General features: G+C 40.5%; 2 protein-coding genes across 2 annotated transcripts in view; one reads left to right on the plus strand and one right to left on the minus strand.

Moving 5' to 3' along the window:
• The window catches only part of LOC310736064 (neurocan core protein-like), an 18,908-nt gene extending 15,760 nt beyond the window's left edge, over window positions 1–3,148 (plus strand). Inside the window, exon 6 of the mRNA XM_083559472.1 lies at window positions 1–3,148. This exon is cut by the window's left edge and continues 30 nt beyond it. The gene's annotated coding sequence lies outside the window, so the exon portion shown is untranslated.
• A 6,919-nt stretch (window positions 3,149–10,067) lies between these two features.
• On the minus strand, window positions 10,068–16,332 carry hapln4 (hyaluronan and proteoglycan link protein 4). Its single transcript, XM_083558039.1, has 5 exons — window positions 16,166–16,332; window positions 15,015–15,132; window positions 13,515–13,877; window positions 12,437–12,739; window positions 10,068–11,165 (listed from the first exon to the last, which is right to left on the minus strand). The coding sequence occupies exons 1-5, from the start codon at window positions 16,172–16,174 to the stop codon at window positions 10,810–10,812; spliced, it is 1,149 nt and encodes a 382-aa protein (XP_083414165.1). The 5' UTR covers window positions 16,175–16,332; the 3' UTR covers window positions 10,068–10,809.
• Between the last annotated feature and the right edge of the window lie 481 nt (window positions 16,333–16,813).

The raw sequence follows: 16,813 nt of genomic DNA on the forward strand, positions 1-16,813 counted from the left end.
TCTCAGAGCAGTTCCGTAGGATTGAGGTGCGGTGACTGGGTAGGTGGTTCCATGATAGATATCACTCCAGACGTCTGTCTGCTCTCTAAATAACACGTACAGTACTCAGACATATTCGTTGCTTTGTCTCATCGTCTTGTTGTACGGTGAATTTGGTTCCTATGAGCCGCAGTCCAGAAGAAACTGCACGGTGTTGAGGTGTGGAACTGGAGACGAGTTGGTTCAGGATTTCATTCGCTTTACGGAACCTTCACTGCTCCAAAACAACCCCAAACCATTAAATCCTCCACCTCCATGTGTGAGTGTGAGGGTGAGGGAGTCTGATCACATCTTCTCTCCTGTTCTTCATCTCACACAAGATCTTCAGATGGAGACAAAAATGTCCCTTTTTTACTCCACAGAACTTTCATCCACTCGTTCACTGACACGTCACTGTGTTTTTTTGCTTTTTAATGAGTTTGTTGCACAGAAACAAAAGGAACAGTCACATGTCTCAAACACCACAAAACACTTCCCACAGTTTCCAGACTTTTCACAGACTCTGGATATTTACAGTTTCTGGATCTGGTTGATTTTGTTTATAGTTTTAAAGACTTTAGTTGAACTAAATGATTATTTTCGTTTTGGATCAGTAGATTTTTGTGTTTTTGTTTAAAGGAATTATTCTGATTATTCTGATTTCGGAAGGTCGATTAGGCAACACTCTGGAATCGTTCTTTCTGTGAAAAGTGAAATAAAAGAATAGTTCGGCCAAAAACATCAGTCACATTCGTTGCACTATTTAAAGTACGATGCCTTTCCCCCGTCATTTATTTATTACATTCACACTCAATACATTCCACCACAGGACACGTTTTCTTTCTAGCAGCCCTTTTGCTTCTTCTAATACAGAATCAGGCATTTTCTATCTCTTGAATGTTTGGTGAAGTATCTTAAACAGTTCAGGAGTGAATTAAAGTTCAGATCTGTAGAACAACACTGTAGACGTTGACGATCCCACACCGATATGCCTAAATGTCTCATGGGAAAAAACAGAGACGTCCCTCACTTCCACTGTGAGCTACAGCTGAGGACATGGAGGTTAAAAGTGTAAACGTAGCCTCAGGAGACTCAGCGTCTAACAGGACTGTTTGGAAACTTTTCTGCTTTTTTCAAGGACCAGGTGCGTGTCCTGTTTGCTCAAAGAAGGTAACAGCAGCTAACTGGAATAAAACCTGCACCAGTTTTTTTGCCTTTCTCTCATCGTTACCATGAAAGAAAAAGGCCACACTTTCATATACTCCCTTCTTTACACCCCCCCCCCCTCTCTATTCCTCTAGAGATTACACTTCCCACTCTGCATCTTCTCCCCTCGAGTCATTGCCCCCATTGTTGCCTTTATTCAGCTTGTCTATGACAAGGACGTGTGAAAGGTGATGGGAAACAGCACGCTTTTATTCCTCAGCATGTTTAATTAATTAAGATGGAGATTATCTCCATGTTGTCTGTTCTTCTAGCGACGCTGTAATGGACATAAAACTTCACTTAAGATATTACTTTTTGATCTGTTTATGGAAAATATCAGACCTGCATTGGATTTACTTCTGAAGCTGATATTTATTGATGGCAGTAGAACAAATCAAACGGCATCCAGAAGGATTAGTGTTAAACAGCAGGTCGATTCTGATCAGATTAAAAAAAAGTTTGATTTGAAAAAGTAGGAGAAGTCTCTAATATCCTTTACCTTAATATTGTGTTCTATAAACAGCTTTACACTCTTTACAGAAGCTTAAAGGAGAGTCAGATGATGGCAGCAGGCTCCTAATTATGGAAATGGGTCTGTAATTGAGGGACGCTCATGGCTGTTCGGTGGAGAGCTTTCTACAGAGCTCGAAGAGTCAGCTGAGGCTTCCTGAAGAAACTCTTCTGACTAATTACTACAGAACCTCTGAAGGTTTTTGAGCAGCATCAGAAAATGCTCAATTGGTTTTTGGTGGTAGCTTCAGTTAAGAAACATTCGTCTCCTATGCAATATGATCTTATAGTGGGCGTGAAACAGAGAGCAGCTCCGTCATCAAAGGTCAGAGTTTGAAATTCATGATGGAAATGTCTACATACGGAAGGTTTTCTTTTTCGTTTATATATTGTAGGTGTTTAAAAGGAGGGCAGTGAGTGATCTAGGGGAAAAGGAGTGACCTCTATTCCGTCTAGACTCTGTGTCAGATTCAAACATCTATCATCCACGTGACTGCACCAGTGTGTGGAGCTTATCTCCTGCTCAGTGCTTTATCTTAGCCTGAGGAGGGCTCTGCTTATGGGCTTTTATAAAGATAATGAAGGAAGACGAGACAGACTTAAACGGCACAGGTTGTTTAATATGTATGTAAATTTGACCCCGCAGAAGATCCATGTGCTCGCTCTTTCACAGCAGTATAATGAGGCATGAACACTGTACTGGAGCTCAGACTGTCAGAGAGACAACGCAAGCTGAGATTCAGGAACAGTGTTAGTCATCTGATCCTCATCTCATGTGCAGCGGCAGTTAATCAAAGCACAGATCCACATCCTGCTTTCACGTATTGTACATATTTTATTTGGTTAATTTAGTTCTTATCACCTTTAGTCCAAGACTTTGGATTCATACTCATTTCTTCACTGAGGTGCTTTTATACATTTTCTAACCTGCATCCACCTGCATTTTCTCTTCATTCCACTTGTAGAACAAGATCATAGAGTAAATTAGGATTTAGAAGCTATTTTCTGAAAAAGTAAAGGTTTGGCTCCAGTGTGAGTTGCAGTTGAAACACCAGCAGCTTCTCTGATGATGTATAAAGCTCTGCTGCACCAACCCTCACCTCTGTAATGTACATATTCTTGACCTTTCTACTTTTTCATTTCCTGTCATTTCGGTTTTTTTCTAAAGAACTCTGGATGTGTTTGTTGCTTAGTTATGGATCACAATCACACAGTCTAACTCACCATCAGTCGCAGACTTGCAGGTTTTCTTCTCCCAGTGGTGTTTCTCTGTTCCAGCTGCTGATGTTGAGGCAGGCTGTGTGAAAGTGCTCCATGTGTATTGATCAGTATTTATAGGTGTTGATGAATTCTAGTCCTGTCATTGTGTTACATTCTTTACCTGACAGATGATTGATTAAAATCATTTTATGGATCAGAGCAGCTCCTGTGTGGTGTTTTTACTGTCAGTTACTGGATCATACAAAACTCCTGAGGGTCCCAAGTTCATGTTTTATATCGTTTTCTTTGTTTAATCAGAAAAATGTTTCAGGGAAAACCCTTACCAGACGTTCCAATGTTCTTATTTATTTATTCATTTATTTATTTATTAATATTATGATGTTAAACTATTTAATAATTTTTTTAGAGAGTCTGTTTTACTCACAGCAGCCCATCATCACAAGACTTTTGTGGAACCTCAGGAAGTCTGTAACTGTATGTATGCAGTACAAGAGAGGGTTCTGAAGAATCTACTTTAACCAAAAGGCCTTAATTAATTAAAGGATTATATCAGAGACAGTATGCGATTATACGTTTCAGTGACACCTGCTCATGAAGTGAAATAAAATCATTACAGGTTCTCTGTATAAACAAAGTAAAGGTGGGTTTATGTTGATAGAAAGGAGATGTTTCTCTCTACAGCACAACAATTACATAAAAAAGGCTCTACATCATTTAGGGCTCAATTGCCTGAATATAAATTTACATTATAAAAATGAAAACTTTATAAAAAAATGTGTACCTCCAGGTGTGTGATATCAGTTAGAGGAAGAACCACATCTGTGCATAAAAATCAATCATACTGGCAGCTTCTCAATCAGTTCCTTTTGAACATCAGGATCATTTTGTGGTAGGACATCAGTGCGTTTAAACTCAAAGCCGTTAGGAGTCTATTTCTGCTCCGCTGTACAACACAATTAAGTGCTGTTTTCATAAACACCATGTGCCTCGGTGCCACCTAAAGGTTAATACACAGTTTTAAGCTCGTTTATCATTGCAACAGAAACCCTGATAAATTGAGCAGGTTTGCTAATTCCTGCAAGTGCAACTGCATTTAACAGGCTAATGATTGTGCAGATGTTTAGCTGTACAGCTCTAATAGCCTCTAAAATAACATGAAATGTGAAACAAGCAGCAGCAACAACAACAACAATGAAAATATACAGACAGCTGATAAACACAGTGTCATTGTGTGCTTGTGGTTCCAGCCTGTGTGTTCTACGTGTTCACAACAGGCTTTTATTGTAGGTCCATGCCTGATGATCTGGAAATTTTCTTTATGAAACAGCTAAGTGTATCCTCCATATCAGTGGTCCCCAACCCCCGGGCCACGGACCGCAGACCGGGTCAATTGGTACCGGGCCGCACAGGAAGAATACATACACACTAACATACAAATACTTACATTATTTCTGTTTTATTTTTGATCTGATTCTGAACGATGTTTTATTGTGGAAAATCCTCAGATTTTCTCCTCCTCATCACTCACTCATGATGCAGGTCATGATGCCTCGGTCACATGACTTACCTCCATCCTCTACCTTCTTAAAGGAGCTCCGGTCACATGTCTTACCTCCATCCACTACCTTCCTAAAGGAGCTCCGGTCACATGACTTACCTCCATCCACTACCTTCCTAAAGGAGCTCCGGTCACATGTCTTACCTCCATCCTCTACCTTCTTAAAGGAGCTCCGGTCACATGTCTTACCTCCATCCACTACCTTCCTAAAGGAGCTCCGGTCACATGACTTACCTCCATCCTCTACCTTCTTAAAGGAGCTCCGGTCACATGTCTTACCTCCATCCTCTACCTTCTTAAAGGAGCTCCGGTCACATGTCTTACCTCCATCCACTACCTTCCTAAAGGAGCTCCGGTCACATGACTTACCTCCATCCACTACCTTCCTAAAGGAGCTCCGGTCACATGACTTACCTCCATCCACTACCTTCTTAAAGGAGCTCCGGTCACATGTCTTACCTCCATCCACTACCTTCTTAAAGGAGCTCCGGTCAAATGACTTACCTCCATCCACTACCTTCTTAAAGGAGCTCCGGTCACATGTCTTACCTCCATCCACTACCTTCTTAAAGGAGCTCCGGTCAAATGACTTAACTCCATCCACTACCTTCTTAAAGGAGCTCCGGTCAAATGACTTACCTCCATCCACTACCTTCTTAAAGGAGCTCCGGTCACATGACTTACCTCCATCCACTACCTTCTTAAAGGAGCTCCGGTCACATGTCTTACCTCCATCCACTACCTTCTTAAAGGAGCTCCGGTCACATGACTTACCTCCATCCACTACCTTCTTAAAGGAGCTCCGGTCACATGACTTACCTCCATCCACTACCTTCTTAAAGGAGCTCCGGCCACATGTCTTACCTCCATCCACTACCTTTTTAAAGGAGCTCCGCTCACATGACTTACCTCCATCCACTACCTTCTTAAAGGAGCTCCGGTCACATGACTTACCTCCATCCACTACCTTCTTAAAGGAGCTCCGGTCACATGACTTACCTCAATCCACTACCTTCTTAAAGGAGCTCCGGTCACATGACTTACCTCCATCCACTACCTTCTTAAAGGAGCTCCGGTCACATGACTTACCTCCATCCACTACCTTCTTAAAGGAGCTCCGGTCACATGACTTACCTCCATCCACTACCTTCTTAAAGGAGCTCCGGTCACATGACTTACCTCCATCCACTACCTTCTTAAAGGAGCTCCGGTCACATGACTTACCTCCATCCGCTACCTTCTTAAAGGAGCTCCGGTCACATGACTTACCTCCATCCGCTACCTTCTTAAAGGAGCTCCGGTCACATGACTTACCTCCATCCTCTCCCTTCTTAAAGGAGCTCCGGTCACATGTCTTACCTCCATCCACTACCTTCTTCAAGGAGCTCCGGCCGCTAACACATAATACATTACTGCTAAACTCAAACCCTCAAGCGAGAAAAATGAACAAACAACAACACAGTGGATTCACGTTTATTATTATATTTAGAAAATATTTGTTTTTATGCTCGTATTATTTTATTTTATTCTATTTGTCCGTCACACCTTAAAGACCGGCCCGTGGAAATATTGTTTGACATTAATCCGGTCCATGACACACAAAAGGTTGGGGACTGCTGCTCCATATGACAGGATTATTACTGCACCTCACTGGACACAGAGACAGACAGAGGATCAGTCTGATCAGATCACCTTCATACCTACAGTCAACTTACTGCAAATCAGATTTCTTCTTTGGATCTGAACCAAATGAGCTGCTCACACTGCTTTCTGATGTATAACATGATGTAGTTATATTTTGTGACAAAACATTTTTATGGAATATGTTTATTTTGGTCATTTTCTGCAGTTTGTGTCCCAATGATACACATATGTGCAGTATGTCAATTCAATTAAATTCAATTCAGTTCATGTTTATTTGTTTTGAGCTTTTAATAATGAACATGGTCTCAGAGCAGCTTTACACAGATAATGTGGAGATAAAAATGAAGATGTTCTTTATAAGTGTAAGTTTGTCCCTGATGAACAAGTCGGTGGAGACTGTAGTGAATGAAAAACTTCCTGAGATGCAGAAGGAAGAAACCTTGAGAGGAACCAGACTCAAGAGGGAACCTCATCCTCATCTGGGTGCCACCAAATGTCCATTTATTACCAGAGGTGGCAAAAGTACACACACCCTTCAGTTTAGTAGAAGTACAGATACTCATCTTTAAAAAATAATCTGGTAAAAGTTCTGACTGCACTTTTTTACTCAAGTTAAAATAGAAGTTTGGGCTCCGACATGAACTTCAGTAAAAAAAAAAAAAAAACTTTATTACTACCTGTTTTAGCGTCACGCTGGTAACTGCTCCTCACGTCATATTAATATTAGGGCTGTCAATCGATTCAAATATTTAACTGCACTGTTCAAAATGTACCTTTAATTAATACTTTCTAAGTTTTTAATGCTCTAATTAACATGAACATGGACAAATATTGATGCTTTATTGAAATGCATGTTTGCATTTTGTTTTGTTTGTCACGGAACCTTTGCTATGTTTTCACACGGACGGTTAATGAGGTGATACCGGAGAAACTGCACATCTTATAACTTTCATACGGATTAAGAATTTCACTGCATGTCGTACCCTGTATGTATGTGTATGTGACAAATAAAATTAGATTTGATTTGATTTGATTACAGAATGGGAGAATATTTGTATTCTATGTGAATTGGTTTATTTACTTTGCAATTTTTCTACACATATATTTATTATGTCTGTGAGGCAAATATTCACTGAGATTCAGGTTGGTTTTTTTTGTGTGGCTGTGAAGAGAGATGACAGAGTCGGCAGAGAGCGCCCCCTGTCTGTTTACTTTATTTTACAAAAGCACAACGTTTTGTTCTTATTATGTGTGTGTACAAATAAAAGTAGACATTTTACAGATTCAAATTATGTGTTGCTTTTTGTCTGTACGATCAAAAAAGACTAATTTATGTTTGCTTCTGCGTTATGAGGAAAAAAAAACAAATATTTACTGATTAAAATTTTTTTCAGTTTATTTATTTCTTTTTTATATCTGAGTAAAGAAAAGATTTGGTAATTAAACGTATGTTGCGCTGAAGGTTTTACTTTCCCCTCTTTTATATTTATTCATTTATTTATTTATATTTTTAATACAAATGGTGAAACAGAAATGTGCACTGCTTTAATCGCGCATTAATAAAAACCAGTGCCATTAAAATGAATTTGCATTTTGACAGGCTTAATTAATATATTAATACAAAACAAATTTAAATGTTCTCTAATGAATGTATGCAGACTGAAGATCCACGACACAAGCAGAGGAAAGATGATGATGATGATGATCAGATGATCAGGAATGTCTCTGTTCTCATCACTGACTCCCTCTGTCTCATCCACATTAACCTTAGACTTCTTACTGCCTTCTGCTCTGCTCACTGTGAGCTTCAGAATCTAGTCCACGTCTGTGGTGTGTGTGAGAGAGACAGGAGATGATCCACCAGTGGATGTGAAAAGCAGCACAATGAGAAGAAACAGGTTGAAGGGCTGAAAAGATATTGACACCAAACAGATTAAAACTAAAGTAACGGGTCTGTTTTAGAAATGTAAGAAGTAGAAAGTACAGATATTTGTGTAAAAATGTAATGAGTGAAAGTAAAAATGTAAAAAATTTATAGTGAAGTAAAAAAACGATTCCAGAAAAATCTACTTGAGTGCAGTAACGAAGTGTTTGTCCTTCATTACTTCCCTCCTGTGATTATTACAGATAAACGATGTTGAGGTACAGTGATGGAGACCTGAGTCAGTGTAGCACACTGGTGATTTTAACTTCAGTCCAAATCCAAATGATCCTCGAAGCTCCTGTTCTGACTCTGGAATTTCATGGATCTCCAGGGCGTTGATGAGAAACATCAGGTAACGTGAAGGTAGTGTTTTCTTTGAAAACCTCTGTGTACATATTTTTAGTGATGAGTCGTTCATGAACAATTTGTTTATATTGAACGAGTCTTTAATGTGACTCAGAAGAACGAGTGGAGTTAAGCTTCACAAACTATCTGTAGGTGATGGACAGCTAATTTCACTTTATGCTGAGGAAAGGAAAGGTGAAGATCAAATGAGATGAAAATCACACACTCGGGAATAATATCACATCAGCTCATGCTCTCATTGTTTTTCTCTCAGCAGATGTTCCCTCACTCTCAGGTCCTGGTGTGAGGTCAGATCTCTGGGACGTGGAGCTGAAATGTGGTCAGAGCTTCTCTGGTGTGTTACATAATTAGTGTCAGACTGCAAGTTTGTTTATTCACAAAAACAAAATATATAAAAATAAAATAAAATAAATCAAATGAATCCAATGCACGTTTTTGGTATTTCGGGTGAATCAGTAGATCATAAACACATTGCTATTGACTGGAACCTAAAAATGAGTTTTCTCACGTGTGCAGTAGCGATGGAAGATTAGATCATTTTACTGACTCGCTTCTTTAAATCTCGTTCATCAAAATAAAACAAATCATTTTTTAATCATTTTGTTCATTTGATTAGAAATAAATTAAAATGTTATTTTCAATAAGCAGATCCTCCAGCACATCTACAAACACTGGACAACAGCTTTAAGGACAAATTATGATAAAAAAAAAATTAGGAGCTTCACCTTTCATATCTTATAATCTGAGTCTTTAGTTCTTTTGCCACGTGACTTCCATAATTATTGCAACAATAATGTCAAGATTTGGACCAGAAAATCGCATCAATTGTATTGTGTAGCATCTGTGAGAGTCACGTGATAAAAAATGAACGACTCGGACCAGAAGAGTCGAGAGATAAATCACTCAATTCTGTTTCCTGTCCAGAATCTACAGAGATTTTGCGATTCTTTGCTCATGCGCGTCCAGTAGAAAATAAACGCATTACTCTTTACGACGACTCGTTCATCTGAATCACATTAAAGATCCATTCAAAACGACCCAAAACTAATGCACAGAAGAAATCTCATTTCCGGGACGGATCGCGTGTCAGGCATTTTATTTAAAATAGTAAAAAAAAAAGGTAAATTGTTGATGTTTACAAATGTTAATCATAATAAACTGCATATTAAAAAAACAACAATTTTATGCTTTGCTTTTAAACTGAAATTGAACCGAACCGTGAATTTTGTGTAGCGTGACACCTCTAATAACCAGTGAACACATTACAGACCTCAGATTGACTGTGGAGTTACATATTAAATAAATAAAACTAGCTTTAATAAAGTATGTCATTAATTATTGCCTATTTATATCGAGTTCTTCACTAAAACCAATATTACAATGTGAACATGCAGATTTATTGTTATTGCCATCAAACTAATATTTTCTCAAGCATCATGCAGGTGGCTACACACTCGACTCTGAATCGCCAGGAAATGCTTCCAGGAAAACCGAGCCAAGTAGATGAGGTAGTCTGCTGGAGGCAGATTCGACCATCGTCATGGTTACTGACATCAGATTAGTGTTCCTTCTTTCTGACTGAGATCTCGGGTCAAAATGCAGACAAAAAGCAAAGAGATGTAGAGGAACTGGTAAAATCTCTTTAATCTACAGTGCATTACTGAAGGTAATATTGTGCCACATCACAGTTTGATGAATAGTGCAATCTTTGTGATCACTAATGAGGTAGAAAAGCATCAGCAACATTAAAACTCACTTGCTGGTATTTTCAACTAACGAAAATCATGCGTATTGAGTTATTGCTATCAGGGCGTTATGAGCATCTAAATGATTCTTGTGGAAGGTAACTGTTTCCACAGCTGGCTGTTGTGTGCTTAGTGAATGGCATGTATATTCCTGCCACTCTAAGAGCATGCCATGCCAAGCAGAGCTCTTCACTTTTCTCTCTGACATCATCCCCGTGCCACGATCTTCTCTGCCTGATGGCCCACATTTATTATGATGTAAGTCTAAATTAGCTCTCTGACTGTCTCTGGTTCTAATTAGCACAGTGTCTTTACTTCCTCCCAATCATTTCTCTTCATGACTTACAACAGAAAAACAAATCCTCATTAGCTGTCCATGCTACATACGAAGTACACTAAAAGAAAGATGCTAATGAGTTTAGCTTGCACGTCGTAAAGGACATGAGAGAAATTTTCTCTTCAGATCAGACTGACAGCTCATTTCAGGCAAGCGAAGGAAATAATGTTGGCTTAAAGAAACCCTTCAGCTAGCATAGTTACTAATAAAGCATCGGTCGATTTGGCAACGCTACAAAGGCTGTGCTAGTAATGCAGAGCAACTGGAAATGCTCCTCAACTTAAATGCTCCTAGAGAACGATGCTGTGCTGGGAACCGGCAGCGCTGTGGCCTGGGATTTGGTGCTGCCCGAATCCTTGCGGAAGCAGTACACCCCAAAGAGGCGAAACTTTTTTTCGGGGAATCCCAGGGTTCGGACGCCAGGATCAGAGCCTCCGCAGCGAGCACGGGGGTTTACAATGGGGTAGCGCACGCTGGCATCGTCCACCCAGCCTGCTTCACAACGGTCCAGCAGCTGGAACTTCCAGGCTGCGTAGAGCTGACCCACCTTTGCCACCACGGCACCATCACGCTGACACGCCTTCACTGCCTCGCCATAATTCACCTTCTTAAAGCGCTTTAGGAAGTACACCTGACCTACAACACAGGAAAGAAGACCTAGAGTGTAAGAAGATTGTTACCCATTCCTCTCCAGCAAAATTGGCAAAACTGTTTTGGAATGCTTGAAGTCATCAAAGCCTTGTGTACCATGAAAAGACTATGAAATGCTCCACTTTTAAATTTGTCATGTTGAAGACGTTCAGATAATCAGATTATTACTAAATGGATCTTAGAGGCCATTATTAGCTCTATGGTTAAGGCTTTGGACCATACATTAGAAGGCTTTAAGTTCAAATTCCAAGACCACCAAAAGATTAGGGTTTTCTCCTCAAGGGAAATTGGTAGCTCAGTGGATAAGATGTTGGACTTCTGATCAGAGGGTTGAGTTTAAATCCCAGCACCCCTAAGCTGCCACTGCTGGGCCCCTGAGCAAGGCCCTTAACCCTCTATTGCTGAGCAGTTTAACTGAGATATCTCTAGGTTGCTCTGGATACAGCCTTCTGCCAAATGGCGTTAATTGTAAGTATATACGAGGTGATATCAAAAAGTTTTGAGACTAGTTTTGTAACACACCAGCAGATGGCAGCATGAGGCTGCACGCACAGTCACAGGGAGCACCGACCTTAATGAGTCTGTGTGCCGAAAGAGGTCATCCTGTGTACATCGGCAGCTGTGAGACTGGTGCTGTTCTGACCACATGTGCACTCTGTCACCGAGCTCTGTGTATGGGGTCTTTTTTTTAAGGTGATTGTGTGGAAACGTAGATAAATAAAGTCTTTTTCCTGTCTTTATGGAAGGATCTTCTCAAAACCTGTCAGTATTTCCCTGAATGCCTTCAGCTGGTCAGAGTTGGAGTGTGAGACACATCGAACCAGCTGTGAGCATTTCTGTTCTTTTTGTAATAGTGAATTTGGTGGCGTAATGTCTGTTAGCTTGTAGGATTTGTGATGTTACAGCACTTTCTTACACATGGCACAAATAAATCCCACATATGCACTCCTAACCAGTCTGGCTCTTCTCTGTGTTTACACTCATTTCTCTGAACATCAGGCCAGCATAATAAATCATTTTTCTATTCCAGATTTAATTTGGAGAACAGAGCTGTAAGCAAATGCATTATTCTGTAAAGCCACATTTGGCTTATGGCGTTCCTGCAGGCTCTTTAATCTGCAACCTGGACCTCTAAAAAAAAAAAAGCAGATAGAGAAAGGGTTTATATCCAAAATAAAAATACGTCCTCTTACCTGAGGCCTCACATGAAGAGAGAAGAGAGCGTTCTTTAGCCTGTGATGCTCATTCTTACTCACCATTGAGTTTTGAGGTAAAGCAAAAGGCATCGTAGCGTTCACTGTCTTTGTGGCGAAAGCCGTAGTTGCGAACTCCAGCAGGAGTGTCTTTGCGGCCGCACTGATCCCGAGGGTGAGAGATGGGATACTGCACTGAGCCGTCCTCCAACCAGCCCGCATTACACCAGTCTAAACCCTCTCTCCAGGCCTTGTGCAGCTGCGCATGAGAGGCCAATATGGCGTCCTGTTGCTTGCAGGCATCTTCGGCTTCATCAAAGTTTAACTTGTAGCGGCCCAGGCGAGGGTAGTACGGAAAGACGACACCTGTAAATTTTACATTCGAAATGTGATGCCTTTCATAGGATTCGTATTCATTTATCATCCACTTTTTCAAGAACATCTGTACGGCTGCTCATCCTGCAAACGTCCTGTCAGTGCATCATGTAGCTACACTGCAGAGCATAACATCATGCAGGAACAGGAGTTTTTTTAATAACGTTTACAGCAAACATCAGAATTGGGATTTTTGAGGTTTTTCTTGATATGGACACTTCACTGATGGATGGTGCAAAAAACTAAAATCATTTGTTCAGCAGCAGATCTGCATAAATCACAGCCAGACATGTAAAAGTTAGCTGACAGCAAGGCCATGGTAACTCTAATAAACACTTTTTACAACCATGATGAGCTGAAAAGCATCTCAGGATGCACAACAAAACTTTACAAGGTGGTATGAAAAAGTTTGTAGACTAATGGAGTAACTGGTGCTGTTCTGACCCGCGTGCATTCCCACGTGGAATCGTGGACAGCAAATTAGAACAAAGAACACGTGTGAAATTCTGCATAAAACTGGGCAAATCTGTTGGACGCAAAGATGAAGATCTAGCTTGGCATTTTGACAACGTTGCGGAGATCCGGCAAGTCTCTAAACTTTTTGATACCGTCTCGTAGCTGTTATAATAAAGGTGATTATTTTGTGAAGGCCACAATGTTTAGTGAATAAAAATATGACAAATATAATGATTTTTATTGTATTATGCATCATGAATATTACCATGGCAACTTTAAATGATGTATAACATCAAGCCTTTTCCCAAACCTTCAAGGTCTAGATTGACGAATCCCGTGTCGTCCTCCATGTCGTTGGTGACCTCACACTCGTAGCGGCCGTAGTCCTGCAGCGTGACGTTGTGGATGATGATGGAGGCGTCTCCCGGTCCTGCCTGTTCCAGTTCCACACGCCCTCGGTACGGCCCGAACGTCCTCTGCTGCCGGCCCAGTGCCACGAACACATCCTCAAACTGGAACTCAGCCGTCACTTTGGTCCATTTGATTCTGATTCGTTCCGGATCCACGCTCTCGGGCTCATGGTGGTATCGGCAGGGCAGAGTAATAGTGCCACCTCGATGCGTGATTACTTTCCCCGGTGCCGTCTGTACAATCACTGCTCCTGTATCATCCTCTAAAGCAGAGCAGAATAAAGAGAAGTTACTGCTGCTGATTTCCAAAATGATCCACACAATGACCTGCTTTTCTTGGAACAAACTCAGACATTTTACTTTATTCAGTATTCTGTGAATTATTACAGAGATCACTAAAGTTTTCATCTTAACATTGGTTTAACTCTTGTTTAAGCAAACCTGCACACTTGACCGTCTCCTTCACTGAATACATTACTGCTTTTTCTTAAGAAAGATTTTTTTTAAAGCCGCTTTAGTTGCCAGGGAGCTGAACTTCATACAGACACACGCCAGGCTTCTCCATCTCTCTGAATGGCCTGGGCAGCTCGACAAAGCGTCAGTGTAATCCCATCTCTGCTTTTTCACTCAGTGAAAGTAAAAGCAGCGCTGACATCTGCTCATTAAAACTCCACACTGAATGCTCATCTGAAATGTCACCAACTTCCACTCCCGAGCGAGAGCCAAGCGGTAAACCGATTCTCGCATCAATTCAGTTTCTGACATCTAAAGAGCCACAGATGTGTTTGGGGAAGAAAAAAAAAGGGACCATAAATGAAAAGCAGTGTCATGGCAACCAGTCACTCAATTCAGAATTCAGAATAGTTTCCAAATGAGTGCGATGCTTTGATCGGATCATCAATCAATACAATATAACACGGTTTAAAGATGCCAAATCTAAAGCATTTTCTTCAGGTCATAAACACAAATGTTCTCTCCAGCATCATAAATAAGTGAAGATGGGATTATTTTCATCAATTGGTTCTTTGAATCAGTTAGTTTAGTTCATTTCATTCCTTTAATCACCTTCATAGCATCAGTGGGAGTCATAATAAAAGAACGAAGAGTCGAGAGGTAAACGATTCAATTCTGTTTCCTGTCCATAACCTACAGAGTTTTTGCGATGCTTTGCGTCCATTAGAAAATGAAAGAATCTCATTCTTCTGAGTCACATTAAAGATCCCTTCATCATGAACTAATTGCTCATGAATGACTCGTCACTAATCGAAAGAAGATCAGGAGCAGAACTACAGCATCCATACCAATAATACTTAGTTTTTTCTTCCTTCTTTACAGTCTTTCATGGACTGTGTGAAATCTTGGTGTGTGTGTTTGCTGTCATTCGGAGAGAAGTGTCTTACCCAGAACATGCACTACTTTCCTTCTGCCCTTGTCTGAGTCAGCTGAGTACGCAGTCATGAAGGGGGAGAGCAGCATGCTGCAGCTCAGCAATGCCAAGCTCCATGATTTCACTGCAGGCTGGAAACAAAACAAACACAGTCACCAGGCGGCTTTTATACCGTCAACAACAATAAAATAATAAAAACACGGTGAGATAAACGTGTTTAATATTAACATTCTTTAATTTTATGATCAAATATGGATAATGTTAATAAGATTTTTGTGACAGACAGACAGACAGACAGACAGACAGACAGACAGACAGACAGACAGACAGACAGACAGACAGACAGATAGATAGATAGATAGATAGATAGATAGATAGATAGATAGATAGATAGATAGATAGATAGATATACATCGTTGACATGCACATAAAATGGTATGTTTATCTTTAAAAATGAACATTTTACTTTATATATATTCAGTTAAAGTTTATTGGTCATGTTATTGCACTGCAGATTTGCCCTGGATTCTTCTAGACAGACAGACTTGCGCGCACACACACACACACACACACACACACACACACACACACACACACACACACACACACACACACAAGCAATGTTGGATCTCACACATTTCACAGTAAAAGACCCTCAGCAGTGCAAAATAAATTCTACATTATTACAGAGCACAAAGTATTTACAGAATTAAGTACATAATTCAATTGTGTAAAATATATTTTAGTTATTTATTGGGGCCATAGAGCTTCTTGTTGATGAACATGGTTAATGGGTCCTTGGGGGTCTCTGGAGCCCACAGGGGGCGATCTTGACACTGGGGTAGCTTCTCTTTGGTATCTCGTTGATGTTTTGTTTTGACAGATAATCATTTTCCTCTACATTACTTGTTATAATAATACCTAAAACACTGCTGCATGCCATTAAAAATCTTTTCTAGATGTTCTTTGTATTCCTACAGTGTACCTTCTCCATCTGCAGAGCCTCGTGCAGTAGTGCTGCAGTAACACAGGACTAAATCACAACTCTACCTTGAGTCCCGACTCTTCCTGACTACTGCCGCAGTGTCACAAGATCAAGGTTAAAAAATCTATCTATCTCACGTCTCCCTGCTTTCCGGTGTGCAATGGTGTTATCACACTCACCGCTGTCATGAATGCTCAGGCGGCTCAGTGCAGCTGTGTGTGTTCCTCAAGAGCGCTCAGAATTCAATATGCTGCAGTTCCGTGGCGAAACACACTGACTCTGCTCTCCTTTCTCCTCTCATCCCCCTCTTCCCTCATCCTCCTCTACACTTATCCTCCTCCTCACTGCTGCATTCCCTCTTTTGGATTCTAACGCCTTTGTCTGAATGACTTTGGTAAACACATTATTTATTCCACCTGATGGTTTGACATGGTAACCAAAAGCATCACTGACTTTCTCAAACTATTCAAGACTCTTTGAAGAATTTTGTAAAGTATGTACTTTTCCATTATTGTTAACATTGATAACATAACTATCACTTATTATGAAATTCATGGCAACCTGGGAAAGTGGTGGCTCAGAGGAGAAAGGTGAAAGGTCATGGGTTCAAATCCCAACACCCCCAAGCTGCCCTTGCTGGGCCCTTGAGCAAGGTCCTTTATCCTGAATTGCTCAGTTGTATAACTGAGATAACTGTCAGTCGTTCTGGAAAATAGGCGTCTGACAAATTCCTTAAATGTAATGTAAAAGAGATCAGAAGTGGCGCAAGTACTGATCCTTGAGGGACAACAGTGAAGAATCTGTGTGGAGCAGATGTGAATCAGCAT

The sequence above is a fragment of the Silurus aristotelis genome (genome assembly GCF_946808225.1).
Source record: "Silurus aristotelis genome assembly, chromosome: 13".
Classification (NCBI taxonomy): domain Eukaryota; kingdom Metazoa; phylum Chordata; class Actinopteri; order Siluriformes; family Siluridae; genus Silurus; species Silurus aristotelis.